Source organism: Oncorhynchus kisutch, linkage group LG10 (assembly GCF_002021735.2).
Source record: "Oncorhynchus kisutch isolate 150728-3 linkage group LG10, Okis_V2, whole genome shotgun sequence".
NCBI lineage: Eukaryota > Metazoa > Chordata > Actinopteri > Salmoniformes > Salmonidae > Oncorhynchus > Oncorhynchus kisutch.
In genome coordinates, this window is record NC_034183.2 from 66,287,088 (window position 1) to 66,306,291 (window position 19,204).

The window sequence follows — 19,204 nt, forward strand, 5'->3', positions numbered from 1 at the left end:
CCCTCCCTCTTTCTTTCTTTCTTTCTTTCTTTCTCATTCTATATTTTCTATGTCATAGAGGTTACATAATTCAGGGAAAGAGAGAGATGATGTTTGATAGAATGTCATACCTTTAGAATAAACATTGGGTGGGATAGCCTATCGGGATGACATAGGGGTGGGGAGAGAGAGGGGTGGGATAGCCTATCGGGATGACATAGGGGTGGGGAGAGAGAGGGATGGGATAGCCTATCGGGATGACATAGGGGTGGGGAGAGAGAGGGGTGGGATAGCCTATCGGGATGACATAGGGGTGGGGAGAGAGAGGGGTGGGATAGCTTATCGGGATGACTTAGGGGTGGGGAGAGAGAGGGGTGGGATAGCCTATCGGGATGACATAGGGGTGGGGAGAGAGAGGGGTGGGATAACCTATCGGGATGACATAGGGGTGGGGAGAGAGAGGGGTGGGATAGCCTATCGGGATGACATAGGGGTGGGGAGAGAGAGGGGTGGGATAGCCTATCGGGATGACATAGGGGTGGGGAGAGAGAGGGGTGGGATAGCCTATCAGGATGACATAGGGGTGGGGAGAGAGAGGGGTGGGATAACCTATCGGGATGACATAGGGGTGGGGAGAGAGAGGGGTGGGATAGCCTATCGGGATGACATAGGGGTGGGAGAGAGAGGGGTGGGATAGCCTATCGGGATGACATAGGGGTGGGGAGAGAGAGAGGTGGGATGTGGGAGCATTGGGAAAGATTGGGACAAGGGTCCATACAGAAACAAATGGAAGATGCCCTTTTGAAAGTAGAGTGCTACCTCGCCTGAATGACAGTGTGCAGTAGTTCACGAAAACATTCATAGATGTTTGTAGGTGTTTTCTGTATTTAGCAAAGTAGGTAGCGAAATTAGAGGTTTGAGTTGAGGTAAACGTGTGTGATGATGTTGGGCGTGCTAGTTACTACTGTTCCTGTCGATGAATGCTTCATTACAGCACTCTAAATATCAATGCCTCACTGTGCATACTGTATGTTTTGCATATATACGTTTTTACAGGGTACAGTAGTCTGGCTACAGCGAGGGGTTGTCTGGTGAGGCGTTGCAGCAAATGACATAAAACGTTGAATCCAGCTCAATCTGGTGGCCCCTCACCCTACAGAGTCACTCCTCCCTCGTCCCTCCTCTCCCCCTCCTGTGTGTCCCCCTCTAGCCCGAGGGCAGGTAGGGCATCTCGTTGTGGTAGTTGTAGTCCGGGCAGACCTTCTGGACCAGGCGGTAGTCTGTACTGTAGAAGGAGATGTAGATACAGATGACCTTGAAGGGCTTGGAACAGATCCAGGAGACATGGCTCTGTGTCTGCTCCTGGAAGCAGGTCTTGGACGGGTCGTAGTTGCACAGCGACGTGCGCTTGCTGCGGTCCACCTTCTCATAGTCCACGCGGCAGTTGAAGATCTTAGAGTCCTTGGGGTAGACCACGCTCTGGCGCTCCAGGTCAAACTCCACCGCCTTGACCGGCGGCACCAGGCTGACTGAGATGTTGCCCTGGCCCGTGGAGTTGTGGCGGAAGTAGACGCTGAACGTTCCGTTGCCATGGTCTACGATCTTGCCGGTAATCAGCAGGTTGAGGCGCACCGTCTTGATATTAGAGTAAAAGTCTCCCCAGCCAAACATCTTCTTGAACTTGCCCGTCTTGACGATGGGCCGGCGTTTGACGCGGGAGGAAGAGGAGGTGTCTGGCTTCATCAGGTCACTACCCAGCATCTCCCAGAACTCCTGCTTGGAGAAGGGTATGGGTGAGCGGTAGGGCAGCTCCAGGGAGGTGGCATTGGCTGCCCGACTTTTACTCTGGAGCATCCAGCGACTCAGGGGGGAAAGGGGAGTCTGACTTCCCAGGAGACCCACCGTCTTAGAGGACGACCCGTCTGCTGAGGAGCTCTTGGGGCTTGGAGAGTCATCTTCTTGACCCAGGGCCAGCTGGAGATAAAGAGGGATAGGGAGAGAGGGTGTGAGAGAGAGAAAAAGGGTGAAAGGGAAGTGAGAAAGAGAGAGAGAGAGGGGAGAGGGTGTGAGAGAGAGAAAAAGGGTGAAAATAAAGTGAGAAAGAGAGAGAGAGAGAGGGGGAGAGGGTGTGTGAGAGAGAAAAAGGGTGAAAGGAAAGTGAGAAAGAGAGAGAGAGAGGGGGAGAAGGTGTGTGAGAGAGAAAAAGCGTGAAAGGGAAGTGAGAAAGAGAGAGAGAGAGAAAAGAGATGAAAAAAGGGGAAAGAGGAGTTATTATCAAGGGAGTAAAGAAACAAGGACAGAAAAGGAATGAAAGATGTAATCGATACTTAATTTAGCTCCTGGTGCTATAGATATCAACTGTGACATTCTATCAATGTTGTACTCTTATAAATGAATGTTTGAGTATGCAGGTATATATGTTGCTGCTGTTACATTCTGGTGTCTATTCAGGTTGAGAACAGATATACCTTAACGTCTGGTTTTCAGAGAAGCTATATTGCTCCCCAAGCAGCAGATGAAATAGAAATCGACTCCTATACCTTCAGCTACTTGAGAGGCCTGGGGGGATGAAGGTACAGATTTAAGCCCCATAGTGCAGGCCTGAGTGGAGAAACAATTATTGCTTTGGTGCCTTCGGTGTGGGGTTGGAGGAGGGGCAGGCGAATAAACCTTGATGTGCAATTAAGGTTTTTTATGTTTTAATTAAAAAATCTGTTTTGGCACACACACAAAACTGTCAGATGTTAACAGTGAGTGAGGAGAAAGGAGAGAGAGAGATAAGACAGTCGTGCTCAGCTCAGCCGTGGCTTTGTGGAGTGTCTGAGTGTGTGTGAGAGCAGGCTGTAATGAGTAATTATTAGATGGTAATGATCTATTAACAGGTAGGCACTGTCGGCTGTGGGAGCCCGGAGTGCTCTTCTGTCCTTTTGATCTAACCGTGGAGAGGATAGGAGTCTGTTTGTGTCGCCGTTCCTCTGTTTGTGTTAGTGTCATTATGCAATGGATGGTTGCCGGAATGTGTGTGGACAGTACCCTATTAGCGAGGCATAAGTGTGTGTGTGGGGGGGGGGGGTATTTGTGTGCATGCTCTCTCTCTCTCTCTCTCTTTCTCTCTGTCTCTCTGTCTCTCTCTCTCTCTCTCTCTCTCTCTCTCTCTCTCTCTCTCTCCCTGCCAGATAGAGCAGGGTTTTTCTCAGTGATCCCACTGTTATACAGTGATTCATAATGCATGCTGCTCTGTCTGTGCTCTGATCCATCCACTGTTTAGAGTGTCAGGGCTTCCTTATACCGGCTTAGTCAGGATTATTAAGTTTTACTCATTCTTACTCCATTTTATACAGATTTCTACAGGCTCACTCAGATTTGTTCTCTTGCATTTCAGACAGTTTTGTAATATTGATTTTCTGTCGCTCTAAAACATGTATTTCCTTTCATAAACAACTTGCATTGCAGCATCTGTAGAGGATCCCTACTGATGTTGTTGTGTTATGGTCTAGCTAGGGACTCTGGAGGAGATGAGGAGTCCCCAGACCTCAGCCTTTCTGTCTGGTCCCTCTACGGCTGTTTGAGTTACCTGGGCTGGGCCACAGTCAACACTACACACCCCTGGTCTGGGTACCTGGGCTGGGTACAGTCAACACTACACACCCCTGGTCTGGGTACCTGGGCTGGGCCACAGTCAACACTACACACCCCTGGTCTGGGTACCTGGGCTGGGTACAGTCAACACTACACACCCCTGGTCTGGGTACCTGGGCTGGGTCACAGTGAACACTGTCTCCCATGTTTCCCACAGAGAGCTGACCCTCATTCAGACACAAACACATCAGCCTGACAAGGAACCCTATTGGCTAAAATGTGATATTATTTAACATTTCTGATAGCCTCCCTGAGAATCTCTCCTTGGCTTCTTTAATAATGAATAAAAAACATGGAGCAGAAGATATTGATTTGAATCTATTCAGAAGCCTTCTCTTGCCTGAAAGTGTGTGCCAGGCGCTATGACTGTGATTGCAAATACACTATTCCCCCTTGTCCCTGAATGATGTGCCACTTGGGTTTGACTCCTCTTCCGTCATGGGCCGGTGTATGGTGGGCAAAGAGCAGCACGCTGCCTTGATGCCAGTCTCCCCAGTGGTGGCCATCACAGTGCCCTCCAGGGTTGTGTGGAATGTGCCACTATAGGAATCTTTATGACACTCTTGTGTTTACATTGAGCTCATTTCCCAGACACACAGTGATTCAGTGACTCAGACAGGCAGTGCCGGCAAGGAGAAGAGCTGAACAACAAACACGTTGTCCCCTCTATAATACAATCTCACTGAGCCATAACTTGCATGAGATGTGTTCGTTTAAGGAGCTGAATATGTAAACAGAGCATTCGGGGTGAGACAGGACGTGTGTGTTAGAGGTTAGGAAACAGATAGTGCTGCTGTAGAACAAACGATTGAAGTGCACAGCGTCAGTGTGGGAGACACGTTAGAACGGGCTTCATGGATGATTACTGGGGTAATAAAACAATGAGGATGAGATCCCCCTCGCTTTAGAGCAGATGGTTAACGGCTTGAAGGAGCGCTTGTGTAGAGTGAGTCACCGTGCTGAAGGTTATACACTGGCCTGCTTATGTTGACGGATGTCTGAAGTGAAAGATGGAAACACATGCTATGAGGCTGAATAGTGCTGTATAAGACTGACATAGCATGGCACAGCAGTTGGAAGAAGATGAATAGACCTGTTTAACAGCAGCTGAGTTGTAATCCGAGGAACAATGTTGGTGTTAGGTTTCAAAGTACTTATGAAGCTTTATAAAGAGTGCTTATCAGCCGATCTGAGCTACACAAAGCTGAAATGAGGGCGAAGGTGCAATCAGGTCAGAGTCTAGGGTTGTTTGCGGGGGGTGATTTTGTTGCCTGTCTGTCATGTGTGAGTCAGTGAAATGGTTGGAGGGAATGTGGGGGGTCTGCAGGCTCCATCACTGTGGTAATTGTGACGCATTAAGCGTTAGTGAGTACAGGCCTGGGGCCTCTCTCGCGGCAGGGGGTAGAGGAACGGGAGAGGATGAGAGGGAGGAAATGATCAACAAGAGCCCACCAGCTCCACAGGAAATGTTCAGACTATTAAAGTGACAGTTACACCATTTTACCCTCCCGTTCCCCTGGCGTCACGGCACACAGTTGCTAAAAGCCAGAACAGAGATTATGGAGAAAGTTAGCTCAAATCTCTGTTCTGTCACAGTGCTCAGGTGGTGATGAGAGGCCATGGTGTCAACTAGAGAAATACTGCTACTGAAAATAGAGAGTTTTACCTATTCAGATGTGTCTTCTCATCAATATCCACATGTATAGAGACGGTGTATATGGTATTCGATCATATAGAGACACACAGCAGGTGTTCTTGCAGCACATCCTTCTCCTGGGCAGCAGATGGCTTCAATAAGCTCTCAATTTTCCTCTGGCTGTTGAGTTGAAATCTTCATCTCTAATATGACATACATTTTTAATTACAGGCTCAAGCGCCTGCTCATATTTCCAGAGTGTTCACTGACGCTTTGTGGGGTTTTTCCCTCCCACCAAACTCCAGAACTAATGCGTTCACTGTAGGAATATTCTCCTTCTGTTACATGATTAAAATCGGAGAGCGGCTGTGCCCTTATAACTAATTATTCCACTGGCTAGCGTGGACGGGAGGGCCGGGGGAGGGAAAGGTAATTTCACAAGAAACAAGGCGTTTGACTCTTAATTAATAATTTACGTCAGCTTCAAGGGGATCACCGGAGCTTAGCTCTGCGCTGGGTGGATGAACTCACTAAATTCAGCTCTGCGCTGGGTTGATGAACTCACTACATTCAGCTCTATGCTGGGTGGATGAACTCACTACATTCAGCTCTATGCTGGGTGGATGAACTCACTACATTCAGCTCTATGCTGGGTGGATGAACTCACTAAATTCAGCTCTATGCTGGGTGGATGAACTCACTACATTCAGCTCTATGCTGGGTGGATGAACTCACTACATTCAGCTCTATGCTGGGTGGATGAACTCACTACATTCAGCCACTTTCTCTCTGTTTTGAGCTCTTTACTCATTTTGGACAAGTTCAGTTCTACCATCCCACTGGACCTGCAGCTTCATTTAGTATGCTGAGGGAGAGACCTTGCTCTGAATTGGCTATCAAATTTGTACATTATAAGATATCGACAAGGCGGCTGAGTGGAGTGCGGTGCTGGAGCAGGATAGCAGGAGGAGAGCGAGAGCAGGGGTTGATGGGATAGAACTGATTAAAGCAGAGTTCTACTACTGTATATGCCCACCTGTCTGAGAGGACCTGAGTGGGGACTGGACTCTCTCTCCCTCTACCTCCCTCTCTCTATCTCTCCCTCTAACTCTCTCTAACACACTCTCTCTGTGGTGATGCACTGTGGAATACTGGGCTTAACTTTCATTTGAGGTCATATCAGTGGACATAGTTAGTATTAACTGTCTTTTCTGTCTGGTTATAGTACAAACATCAACAGTGTGTGGACATCTCCATCGACATTGTCACGGCTCCAACCGACATCATTCATCTCCTTTAAGCTACAGTACAAACTCAGTCTGTTCTAGAACAGTAAACAGAAAACCCATCCAGAGCAGAGCACTACCCTTGGAGACATATAGTACTCTAGTCCTTCAGATCACTTCAACATCTCGGGACTATACCCTGGAGGTCCCTAAGTCAGCTGGTTGTTGGAGTGGGTAGATACTTGTGTGTCTTTTCTCCCTCCCTACTGTAACCAAACAGCCAGTCACAGACTGGTGAGGTCAGCAGAATCCCCATCACCCCCTGATGATGTCACCAGGAGCCCCCGTCACAGACTGGTGAGGTCAGCAGAATCCCCATCACCCCCTGATGATGTCACCAGGAGCCCCCGTCACAGACTGGTGAGGTCGGCAGAAGCCCCATCACCCCCTGATGATGTCACCAGGAGCCCCCGTCACATCCTCGTGAGGTCAGTTTGGGACCCATAGCCCACTGCATCATCAGGAGGACATCACTAGTGGTCTCTTTGTAGTAGCAGACGGTGACAGATGTCCCCTCTTCTAATAAACCTGCTTCTATTTCCAGTAAAAAGGAGTTCCGCCACCGTCCTCTCTCTAAAGCTGTTTGTTCTTGAGATAACTTTTTATTTACATAAATAAAAGTATATTCAGCACAAATAGGAAGCTCTCAAGTGGCTAGCATTCTCAGAGGAATAAAATAGTGTGACGCTGCCTTCCTAATAATCAAAGGTGAAATGACTTCTAATTCTATTGAATTAGAGCCAATTTATGACTTAAAGCCAATTTATGCTTGATCTGAAAATGAGGTCGGAGGCTTCGTATGGAGGGTGTGACGCAATTGCAGAGTCTCCAGAGGCATGCAGACACCAAATCAAGCTCTGTACGGCATTGCCGCGTGCTCTCAATTTTTTTAACAATGCAGAGGGCTCTGTATAACTCCGCATTGACATGATTGGTTGACAGCAGAGCAGTTGTGAAGGAAGTTGTCAAGGAAGTGAGTTTGTGTTTATACAGGACCTCCCGCCCCAACCTACTGTCAACCAATCAACCAAGAACAATTCATCCAATGCCCTTTTTTCTATGTGCCCCAGTGTTTCAGAGGAGAATGCCACAACTGGTTGGGCAGGAGAAAGGCGCATCTCTAGGGTCATCCATGCCACACAATGGAGCCGGAGGGGATGGCTGCTGTTTCACGGGCTCCTAAACAATTGTGCTCTTTTGTGTGTTTTTTCACGTTGCTTGTAACTTATTTTTGTACGTAATATTTCTGCTACCATCTCTTATGACTGAAAAGAACTTCTGGATATCAGAACAGCGATTATGCAAAGGATATACTGCTGCTCCCGGACCAGGCCCAAATCCCTGTCATTCGCATGAAGAGGAGATGGAGATACAGGGGCCGCAGATCCGGGTGCTTTGTGAGAATTAGTTGGCGAGTGGATAACCCAGCTCTACCATCCGTCCTATTGGCCAAGGTGCAATCACTGGAGAATAAACTGGATGAGCTCTGTTCGAGACTATCCTACCAAAGGGACATTAAAAACTGTAATATCTTATGTTTCACCGAGTTGGCTAAACGACAACATGGATAATATAGAGTTGGCTGGGTTTTCCATGCATCGGCAAGACAGTTACCTCCGGTAAGACGAGGGGTGGTGGTCTGTGTCAATTTGTCAAAAACAGCTGGTGCGTGGTCTCTAATATTGAGGAAGTCTCTAGGTTTTGCTCACCTGAGGTAGAGTACATAATGATAAGCTGTAGACCACACAATCTACTACGAGAGTTTTCATCTATATTTTTCGTAACTGTCCATTTACCATCAAAAACCAATGCTGGCACTAAGACTGCACTCAACGAGCTGTATAAGGCCATAAGCAAACAAGAAGATGCTCATCCAGAAGCGGTGCTCCTAGTGGCCGGGGACTTTAATGCAGGAAATCTTAAATCCGTTTTACCTCATTTCTAGCAGCATGTCACATGTGCAACCAGTGGAAAAACAACTCTAGACCACCTTCACTCCACGCACAGAGACCCGTACAAAGCTCTCCCTCGCCATCCATTTGGCAAATCTGACCATAATTCTATCCTACTGACTCCTGCGTACTAGCAAAAACTAAAGGAGAAAGTACCAATGAATCGCTCAATACGGAAGTGGTCAGATGATGCGGAAGCTTAGCTACAGGACTGCTAGCACAAACTGGAATATGTTGGCTCCCGAGTGGTGCAGCGGTCTAAGGCACTGCATATCAGTGCTAGAGGCATCACTACAGATATTGGTTCGATTCCAGATTGTATCACATCCGGCCGTGATTGGGAGTCCCATAGGGCGGCACACAATTGGCCCAGTTATGTTTGGGTAGGCCGTCATTGTAAATACGAATTTGTTTTTAACTGACTTGCTTAGTTAAAAAAAATACAAATTCTGGGATTCATCCGATGGCATTGAGGAGTATATACCACCTCACTCACCGGCTTCATCAATAAGTGCATTGATCATGTCGTCCCCACAATGACCGTACGTACATATCCCAACCAGAAGCCATGGATTACAGGCAATATTCACACCAAGCAGAAAGGCTAGAGCTGCCGCTTTCAAGCAGCAGGACACTTATAAGAAATTCCGCTACGCCCTCCGACGAACCATAAAACAGGCAAAGCGTCAACACAGGCCTAAGATTGAATCCTACGACACCGGCTCTGTGAACGTTGGATGTGGCAGGGCTTGCATACTATTACTGACTACAATGGGAAACCCAGCCGCGAGCGGCCCAGTGACACAAGCCTATCAGACAGGCTATATGCAATTTATGCTCGCTTTAAGGCAAATAACACTGAATCATGCATGAGAGCACCAGCTGTTTCAGACGACTGTGTGATTACACTCTCCATAGCCGATGTGAGTAAGACCTTTAAACAAATCAACATTCACAAGACCGCGGGCCAGACTGATTACCAGGACATGTACTCAGAGCATGTGTCTTCACAGACATTTTCAACCTCTTTCTGACCGAGTCTGTAATACCTATGTGTTTCAAACAGACCACTATAGTCCCTGTGCCCAAGAACACTAAGGTAACCTGCCTAAATGACTACCGCCCCATAGCACTCACGTATGTAGGCATGACGTGCTTGAAAGGCTGGTCATGACTCACATCAACACCATCATCCCGGATACCCTAGACCCAATACAATTCGCATTCCGCCCCAACAGATCCACAGATGGCGCAATCTCAATTGCACTCCACACTGCCCTTTTCCACCTGGACAAAAGGAACACCTACGTGAGAATGCTGTTAATTGACTACAGCTCAGCATTCAACACCATAGCACCCACAAAGCTCATCACTAATTTAAGGACGCTGGGACTAAACAGCTCCCGCCACAACTAGATCCTGGACTTCCTGATGGGCCACCCCCAGGTGGTAAGGATAGGCAACAACGCATGTGCTACGCTGATCCTCAACACGTGGGCCCCTTAGGGGTGCATTCTTAGTCCCCTCCTGTACTCCCTGTTCACCCACGGCTGCGTGGCCAAGCACGACTCCATCATTAAGTTAGCTGACAACACAACGGTGGTAGGCCTGATCACCGACAACGATGAGACAGCCTATAGGAGGAGGGCAGAGACCTGGCTGGGTGGTGCCAGGACAACAACCTCTCCCTTAACATGAGCAACACAAAGAAGCTGATCGTGGACTACAGGAAAAGGAGGGCTGAACACTCCCCCATTTACATCAATGGGGCTGTAGTAGAGCGGATCGAGAGCTTCAAGTTCATCACCAACAAACGATTATTTTCCAAACACAGTGAAGAGGGCACGACAATGCCTATTCCCCCTCAGCAGACTGAAAAGATTTGGCATGGGTCCTCAGATCCTCAAAAAGTTCTACAGCTGCGCAATCGAGAGCAGGTTGCATCAGCCTGATATGGTAACTGCTCGGCATCTGACCATAAGGCGCTACAGAGGGTAGTGCCTATGGCCCAGTACATCACAGGGGCCAAGCTTCCTGCCATCCACGACCTATATACTAGGCAGTGTCAGAGGAAGGCCCAAAAGATTGTCAAAGACTCCAGTCAGCCTAGTCATAGACTGTTCTCTCTGCTACAGCACTGCAAGCGGTACCAGAACGCCAAGTCTTGATCCAAAAGGCTCCTTAACCGCTTCTACCCCCAAACCATAAGACTGTTTAATAATTAATCAAGCGGCTACCCAGACTATTTGCATTGACCTCACCCTCCTCCCTTTCTTTATATTGCTGCTACTCGCTGCTCATTATCTATGCATAGTTACGTTAGCCCTACCTGCATGTACATATTACTTCAACTACCTCGACTAAACTGTACCCCTGCACATTGACTTGGTACCGGTACCCCCTGTATATAGCCTTTGTTATTTTATTGTGTTCCTTTTTTAACTTTTGTTTATTTGGTAAATATTTTCTTAGCTCTTATTTTCTTCAAACTGCATTGTTGGTTAAGGGCTTGTAAGTAAGAATTTCATGGCAAGATCTACATCTGTATAATTTGATTTGACAATTGCGCTTCTTCAGAAAAGTGTTTTCTGTCTGTGGACAGGCAGCTTTGTGCCTGTCTGGTGATGTGTCACAGAGCACAATCTCCCTCTACCCATCATGCCTCTCTCTACTGCTGTATGTCAGTCAATCAGGCAGCAGGGGATGCTGAGGGCCTGGGGGGCTGAGGGCGGCCTGAGGGACAGCACTGGGGTACTCGCTGGGTGGGCAGGAGAATGGTGCACCTCTAGGGTCGTCCATGCCATGCCTGCGCATAACTCAAGCTGTTTTATAACCCGAGCAGGAAGTGACAGCCTGTCCATAATAACACCACTGGACCTTTTCTCTGCCTCTTCTCTAAAGCTCCTCTCATTCACTGTAGTGTGTCTGTCTAGCTCTAGTCTGTTGGAGGAATTATTGAAGTACAATAAGAATCCATTGTCCACAGGGAGGTGTTTTAATGTCTGTAACCTCTTGTTACACCGTGACCCTTCCTGCTCTTGTCTTGGACCTGGTCCATCTTGTGAAAGACTTTTGATCTCAATGAAACCTGGATAGATAAAGGTTAAACAAAACAATCAACAGAGAAAATGAGAGACAGAGATATGGCTATAGCTTATCTGTGTTTGTGAGGCCATAGTATAACTGTACTGTTTGTGACTGATTGATACTGTTTGAGGCTGTGATTGAACCTGGAGACAGCAAGACAGAGAGGCAGGACTATAATGCACAGCTTTGCATCGGCAGTCATCTAATGTGTTTGTGTTGATACAGCATTGCTGTATTGTACAATATTTGTGTGGCCATGTGCAGTATGTGTCTCTCTGTCTCAGTTTGGAATGGTTTGGATGTATTGTTGTTTTACAGGGGGAGCATGGCCGGTGTTGTCCTGCTTAGTGAGGGATGAATCTGGGTGGACAAGGTCACTGACTGTGAAGGGAGGGCTGGGTATCTAAGACAGATGACTCAAAGACTTCTGACAAGACAAGAGGGGAAAAGAGGTGCATGTGGTTAAAATGACCTTCAGCCAATCTCTTAACCTTAAATAACACAACACGCTGTGGAAAGATGCTCTGTTTAATATCTTTCTTCAATATGAAGAGTTGAAAATACGAACACCTAAAATTGCACTGGCAACTAGATGTCAGATATGTAATGATCCTATAGACTTCATAGTGGACAGGGGTAGAAAGGCTGGAGTGAAAACAGATCAGTGAGAACAGACCCTGATGCTCAACATATACATAAAGCTCATACAACACACAGCTGTATAAACATAGATCAGTCATGTAGCTGCAGATGCCCGGCCTATAACCAGAAAACATAGAGCTGTATAGATCAGAGTGCTGTCTGCAGCGTAACTTCATTGAGAGAAGCCCCAGGTAATACTTAAGACGTCACACTGATGTTTCAGCACCATGGACAGGAATCGCAACTAACACGGGAACATAGAAGACGTTTTCAGCACCATGGAAAGGGAGCACAACTAATGTTAAAACCCACGAAAGTCCAGAGCCACTTCAGATCCTTGGACAGCACCTCAGATCTCTTACTGGGCGAATATTCCACACACCTCTATTGGCCTATGGCTACTCTCTGTTGTTCCCATTCCATTTCCCCTTAAACTTAGAATTGTAAAACTATAGTTAATACATTGGAAATCCTGATCTCTGACAACTACTGTATGTATAGTGGTTGACATTCTGTGGAGTGTGGAGGACAACTTCTCAAGGTCTCTGAGTACCTGAGGCTTCTAGCCTAGAGAAGTCCTTGTTCAATACGTGCCTGCCTCTCCAAAACTGGGTAGAGTGTGAGATCACTGAATGAGTGTGTGTGAGAGCAGAGCTCCTTCATCCCTGGTGATCCCTGCTGTTTGAAGGTTACAATGCACATTTCAGACCAGTGCTCCATGGCAAATAACCCCTCACGCGTCCCTGTGGTGTGTGTGTGTGGTGTGTGTGTGTGTGTGCGCGTGCGTGCATGCGTGAGTGAGAAAGCGAGATTGTGAATGTGTAATATACAGTATTGTCTTAGTTTTACCAGTACAATTAACTTCTTATCACTTGCATACTACTGCACCGAAACCCTCATCCATGCCTTCATCACCTCCCGACTGGACTACTGCAGCCCTCTCCTCCCTGGTATCCTCACCAAACTCACCAACAGATTCCAGCTGGTCCAGAACTATGCTGCCAGAATCCTCACCCACACCAGATCGACTGAACACATCACACCAATCCTCATCAATCTACACTGTCTCCCTGTGCAATCCTGTACTGACTTTAAGACACTCCTCTTCACCTACAAAGCCTCCACAACCTGGCATCCACCGACCTCTCTGAACTTTTCATAGTCTATGCCCCCTCTCGCTCCATCCGCTCCTCCACTGCTGGTCTCCTTGTCACCCCCCCATTTTGCCTCTCCACCATGGGTGCCTGGGCCTTCAGCTGCTCGGCACCCAGGCTCTGGAATTCACTACGCCCACACATACAACATGAAGCCACAGTCCTCTTATTCAAAAACCTCCTCTTCATAGGAAGCCTATAACCTGTAGCCTATGATTGACTCTGTCCTTACACACCTTCTCAGTATCCAAGTGTCCCCCCCAAACCCAAACCCTTATCCTAAACCCTTCCCTTTTTCTATTCCCAAACCTACCCCCTAAACCCAAACCCTTACCCTAAACCCGTCCCTTTGCCTATTCCCAACCCTACCCCCTAAACCCAAACCCAAACCCTTACCCTAAACCCGTCCCTTTGCCTATTCCCAACCCTACCCTCTAAACCCTTCCCTTTGCCTATTCCCAAACCTAAACCCAAACCCTTACCCTAAACCCGTCCCTTTGCCTATTCCAAACCCTACCCCCTAAACCCTTCCCTTTGCCTATTCCCAACCCGATCCCCTAAACCCAAACCCTTCCCTTTGCCTATTCCCAACCAGACCCCTAAACCCAAACCCTTCCCTTTGCCTATTCCCAACCCTACCCCCCAAACCCAAACCCTTCTCCTAAACCCTTCCCTTTGCATATTCCCAACCCTACCCCCAAAACCCAAACCCAAACCCTAAACCCTTCCATTTGCCTATTCCCAACCCGACCCCCTAAACCAAAACCCTTATCAAACCCTTCCCTTTGCCTATTCCCAACCCTACCCCCTAAACCCAAACCCTTCCCTTTGCCTATTCCCAACCCTAACCCCTAAACCCAAACCCTTCCCCTAAACCCTTCCATTTGCCTATTCCCAACCCGACCCCCTAAACCAAAACCCTTATCAAACCCTTCCCTTTGCCTATTCCCAACCCGACCCCCTAAACCCAAACCCTTCCCCTAAACCCTCTCATTTGCCTATTCCCAATCCGACCCCCTAAACCCAAACCCTTACCCTACACTGGGTTTATATCCTCTACCCAAGCCCTCCCTCCTCATTTTATTTGTCCTGTTTTGTCTGGTCCTTTGATTTATAATTGCACATGGATTGTTACACTTGATTTGATGTAGACGTACTGTTAATGGAAAATGTCCTTGAGTGTCCTGAAAGGCGTCCACCAAATAAAATGTATTATTATTATTACTACTACTGTTACTCCTCCATCTATTCTACGCTCTATCCATTTCAATCCCTCTCCTTCCCTCCGTCTTTCTCTCCCCCAACTCTTTCATTTCATTCTGTCTCTCTCCATACTCTCTGTTCTCGTTGTATGCTGTTCTACACATTTCTCTCCTTGTCTTTTTCTATCCTATCCACACTAGGCTGTCCCTCGCCCTGTATTTGACTGCTAACTCTCCCTTTCTGCACTCTCTTCCTTATTCATCCCTTTTGTAACCCCAGTCATTATGAGCATGGGCACAAGGCACACAGTGGATATGCTAGGAGCCAGACTCCCCTTACCTGTCTCTCGCTCGGTCTTTCTCTTTCTCTCTCGATCTGTGTGTGTGTGGTGTGTGTGTGTGCGTGTGAACCTGGAGAAAGCACAATAACCCCTGATATTGCCTGTCATACTGTAAGGATCTAATGGTATTGCTATGAGACTAGTGCTGAGTTAATAGCCCTAATATAAACATTTAACCAACACATTAGTTGTAATAGGCTCTTGACTGTATAACACTGAATGCTCGAGCCATTTGGTCCATTAAAAACAAATGAATCCCATCTCTGAGCTGCATGTCATAGAATGAAACATTGCTAAACCCTCGCCAAAAACGTACTATAATTTCTCAGCATAGCAGTCAATTTCAAAGCACTCTGACTAAGACTGTTTATATTATTCATATCAACCAATGCTTGGCATAGTAATTAACATTTGAGACGCTAAATCCATCACATCATTGTTGCTTTCTTCGTGTTGATAGAGTATTAATAACCTTATTTCCATCCAGACAGAGTGGGTTTATACACCCTAGAGACAAAGGCTACACACTGATATTGAGTGGGGCGGTACAATAGGGAATCTCCTGAATTTGAATATAAATGCATGGTCTATCATGATTAATCTGAGCTCTATTGTGTAATAAGTTGTATAATTTATTAATTGCTCTATAATTTATCAATGTCATGCTGCTAATGAATTACCCAAGATTCCCTGCTGAGAGATGTGGTGCGCCACGGTTTTTAGATAGGCAACATGGTAGAATATTGATAGAAACTGCACTCCAATGAATTACATCATTAGTGCAAAGCTGCTGCATTTGAGAGTATGTGGCAAGCATGTGTGAACATACACCTTGAGGCGTAAACATGCTCTCCGGCTCCTAACAACTCTCTCTTAGATGGGAGGAAATGGAAGGGGAACATTTATTCAATTTGTCAAGTAATAGGGCCAATGTCATCTATTAATAATATGTCTTACGACACAAATTCTTTACAAATGTTCAATCAATGAAGAAAAATTATTTTGAGACGGTGGTAGATTTGGCCTGATGATGACTTTTATTTTGAAAGATTCATAATCTCATTTTAATTTCACGTAGACTAAACAGTGGCCTATGTCTTTATTTAAAATAGGTTACCTACTTTAAGATGCACTCTCAAACTTTTGTATCATTTCAGCCAGTAGTTTTGAAAGTGGTGCTCAAGAGCCAAAGGTTGTCCCCGTTTTTTGTGTACTACCTCATCAAATTGTGTACCATGTCATCCATTTCTTATGTTACATCAAAGACAGCACAGTATGTTGGCAGAAACTGCTTCTCCAATAGAAATCCCTAATCACACTCATAGGCAATGTCATGGTGATGTTGGCTAGTGGGCTGAAACAAGTCACTGAGTCTAAAGGGAACTGCAATGTCAAATCAAACACGGCCGTCAAATCAAAGACAGTGCTTCGATATAATGTTGGTTTTGAGGAAAATGAGAAGGTGTCAGTTTGTCACTTTCACGAGGTTGGAGTAAAAATATGTTAAACTACTTAATTAAGACGTTGGCTCGAATCTAGGTTGTGCCTTTAGATTTCAAGAAAATTAACAACTAAGGAAATTATGTCACTTCTCTCACTGACTTCTCAAACCCCAGCCTGCTCTGCTTGGTTTGTTTCGCAAGTGTTCCCAGGAAGTCTTGCGATGTTGCACCTCTGGGTTTAGAAACTCTGTGGTTACATGCCGCAATTTTTTTTTAAATATTTTTTTGCATTTCTGAAGTTGAAGTTATTTCCAATTCTTACTATATTTTACGAATTTGTTGTGCTCAAAATCCTGGATTAGGCAACTACCCAGTGGGCAAAAACTGGTTTAATCAACTTGTTTCCACGCTATTTCAATCAAATAAATCAATGTGATAACATTGAATCAATGTGGAAAACTGATTTGATTTGAAAAAAATAATCAACATAAGGGGATTTCGTATTTTTTCACCCAACTTTTATAACCTAAATCCAACGACATGGTGACATGTTTTGTTGATTTCACCTTGACTTTACATTAGTTGCCAACTCAACGATAACTAGACGTTGAACTGACATCTGTGCCCAATGGGTAATAACTCTTTGAATAGTTTATTATTAGCCTACATTCACCTGTAGACTACAGTCTTTGTTCAGTCAGAAGCGCCCAAGGTTATTCAGTGTGTGTGCCTTTACAAAGCCACAAGGTCGGCCGCTCTGACACAAAGGTGTCACAACAGAACACAACACAACACAACACACCAAAGAAGCAACCTTGCGACAACGCTTGAATTTAGCCTCCGTCATTCAGTTTTTGTTCTTGATGCTACAATTTGCCTCTAAATTGGCCAAATTACATTGTTGCTCTATATATAGATATACATGTAAAGCATGATCACGTAAATTTGTTTAGAAAATGTAAGTCTAGGCTAAAATTCTGCACACAACATGGTCAATAAACATGCCCCATAAGGCACTTAGTTTCATCTTGATGATGTTAGTTATGTTTATCTCATTAAAATCGTTACATTTACCAGGACTCTAAATCCTGTGGTAATTGCAGATCATTAATCATAACATCATTTTGATTTGAGTATACACCAGGTTGCACAGTGTGATACCTTGAAATGGCAACGGCTACAGTGCACTAACGTCGAATTGTGTTGCCTGCAATAAACAGCTAGTGGTCAATATACAATTCTAGAAATTCCTTTTACATTTTTTTTTTACTCAACCTTGCACAATAAAACATTAAAATATTGACCAGGCATTACCTGTATGGGGGACACGTTGCACTGTGTCTCATGCCAGGTAGCCTATTCGTCTCGCCTTTGTACCATTATTAAGTTATCTTTCAATTTTTATTTAATAACATATAGTAATGATCGGTCAAAGAGAGTCAGTCCTCTTTCGTTGTCCATCAATAAATAACTTCAGCAACGGATAGAATAGGCTTCAACCGAGGAACTCCAATATGGAGTTACAAGGCACACTTAATGTACGGGACTGTTGTCCGTGGCGCAGCATGCTATCCATGGCAACCGCTCACAGCGTACTCACTGACGCGGGTCTCTGCCCTGGGAGAGGGAACCTTGTCGGGTCCAGTAGCTCGTGCGACACCGTATGCACGGTTAATTCCCTTCACTTTTCGCCAAACAAATGAGTGGCACATGTCTGAAGGAAGAGGTAGCCTATTAACGACGGGGGTGAATGAACATGGAACTATGGACACAGACACACATATGACTGGTGTAACTTTTTTTTTTACACTGCTGGGCACCGCCGCCCCTCTTGCTTACCAAGCACGCTGTTCCGTTAAGGAGAAGCAAGATAAAGCCGTGGTTGGAACGCATTTTTCTGCCGCGCGCAGTGCCTCAGATTCCCGCTTCAGCCCGAAGTCAGCTTTCCTTCACGAAGACGCTATTCCTCCCGCACTGTATTCCCCAAAGCTAAGATAGGGTCCCATGTCCAACGCAGGCTCAGCTGCTACACCTGGGCTCCTTCAACACGCACCTGTCCTTTTACTTTTCCCGGGTTTGAGTCCAATCACTAGAACATTGGAAATCCATGAGAATGTACCGCATTACCATCCACGAAAAATAGTGTATGCAATTCCTGCTCAACCTGCAACCGTGTGAGTGAGAATGAAGTAGATGCTATCTGTTCGGCTGTATCAGTGTATATCCACCGGGGTGAAGCCGAGTTGATTAATGGAATCCTTGGCGTTGCTCATATCCGCGTGTGTGGACTGACAAGGAATCGTACACTGGCATTGACGTTTAAACAGTCTCTCTCTCTCTCTCTCTCTCTCTCTCTCTCTCTCTCTCTCTCTCTCTCTCTCTCTGCCCCTCATGCCTGTGCCCCCAACTATCTCTCTCTCTCTCTACCCCTCATGCCTGTGCCCCCAACTATCTCTCTCTCTCTACCCCTCATGCCTGTGCCCCCAACTATATCTCTCTCTACCCCTCATGCCTGTGCCCCCAACTATCTCTCTCTCTACCCCTCATGCCTGTGCCCCCAACTATCTCTCTCTCTCTCTCTCTCTACCCCTCATGCCTGTGCCCCCAACTATCTCTCTCTCTCTCTCTACCCCTCATGCCTGTGCCCCCAACTATCTCTCTCTCTCTCTACCCCTCATGCCTGTGCCCCAACTCTCTCTCACTCACTCTCTCTCTCTCTCTCTCTCTCTCTACCCCTCATGCCTGTGCCCCCAACTATCTCTCTCTCATGCCCTCACACTATTTCTCATCAGCAGTCAAGCAGAATATAGTCAAATCCACTGTGGTTCTACTAAACTAATTGAC

At 46.3% G+C, this 19,204-nt stretch overlaps 1 protein-coding gene across 1 annotated transcript; it reads right to left on the reverse strand.

Moving 5' to 3' along the window:
* Positions 1–408: 408 nt before the first annotated feature.
* On the reverse strand, positions 409–18,688 carry LOC109878691 (neurexophilin-1-like). Its single transcript, XM_031834833.1, has 2 exons — positions 18,200–18,688; positions 409–1,953 (listed from the first exon to the last, which is right to left on the reverse strand). The coding sequence occupies exons 1-2, from the start codon at positions 18,251–18,253 to the stop codon at positions 1,186–1,188; spliced, it is 822 nt and encodes a 273-aa protein (XP_031690693.1). The 5' UTR covers positions 18,254–18,688; the 3' UTR covers positions 409–1,185.
* Between the last annotated feature and the right edge of the window lie 516 nt (positions 18,689–19,204).

What these genes read in the sequence shown, in the direction of transcription:
- LOC109878691 (XM_031834833.1), bottom strand. Translation starts at nt 18,253, where the DNA reads ATGCGTTCCAACCACGGCTTTATCTTGCTTCTCCTTAACGGAACAGCG. An exon ending in TTAACGGAACAGCGTGCTTG is followed by an intron (nt 1,954 to 18,199) that starts GTAAGCAAGAGG and finishes CTTTATCTCCAG; the next exon opens with CTGGCCCTGGGTCAAGAAGA.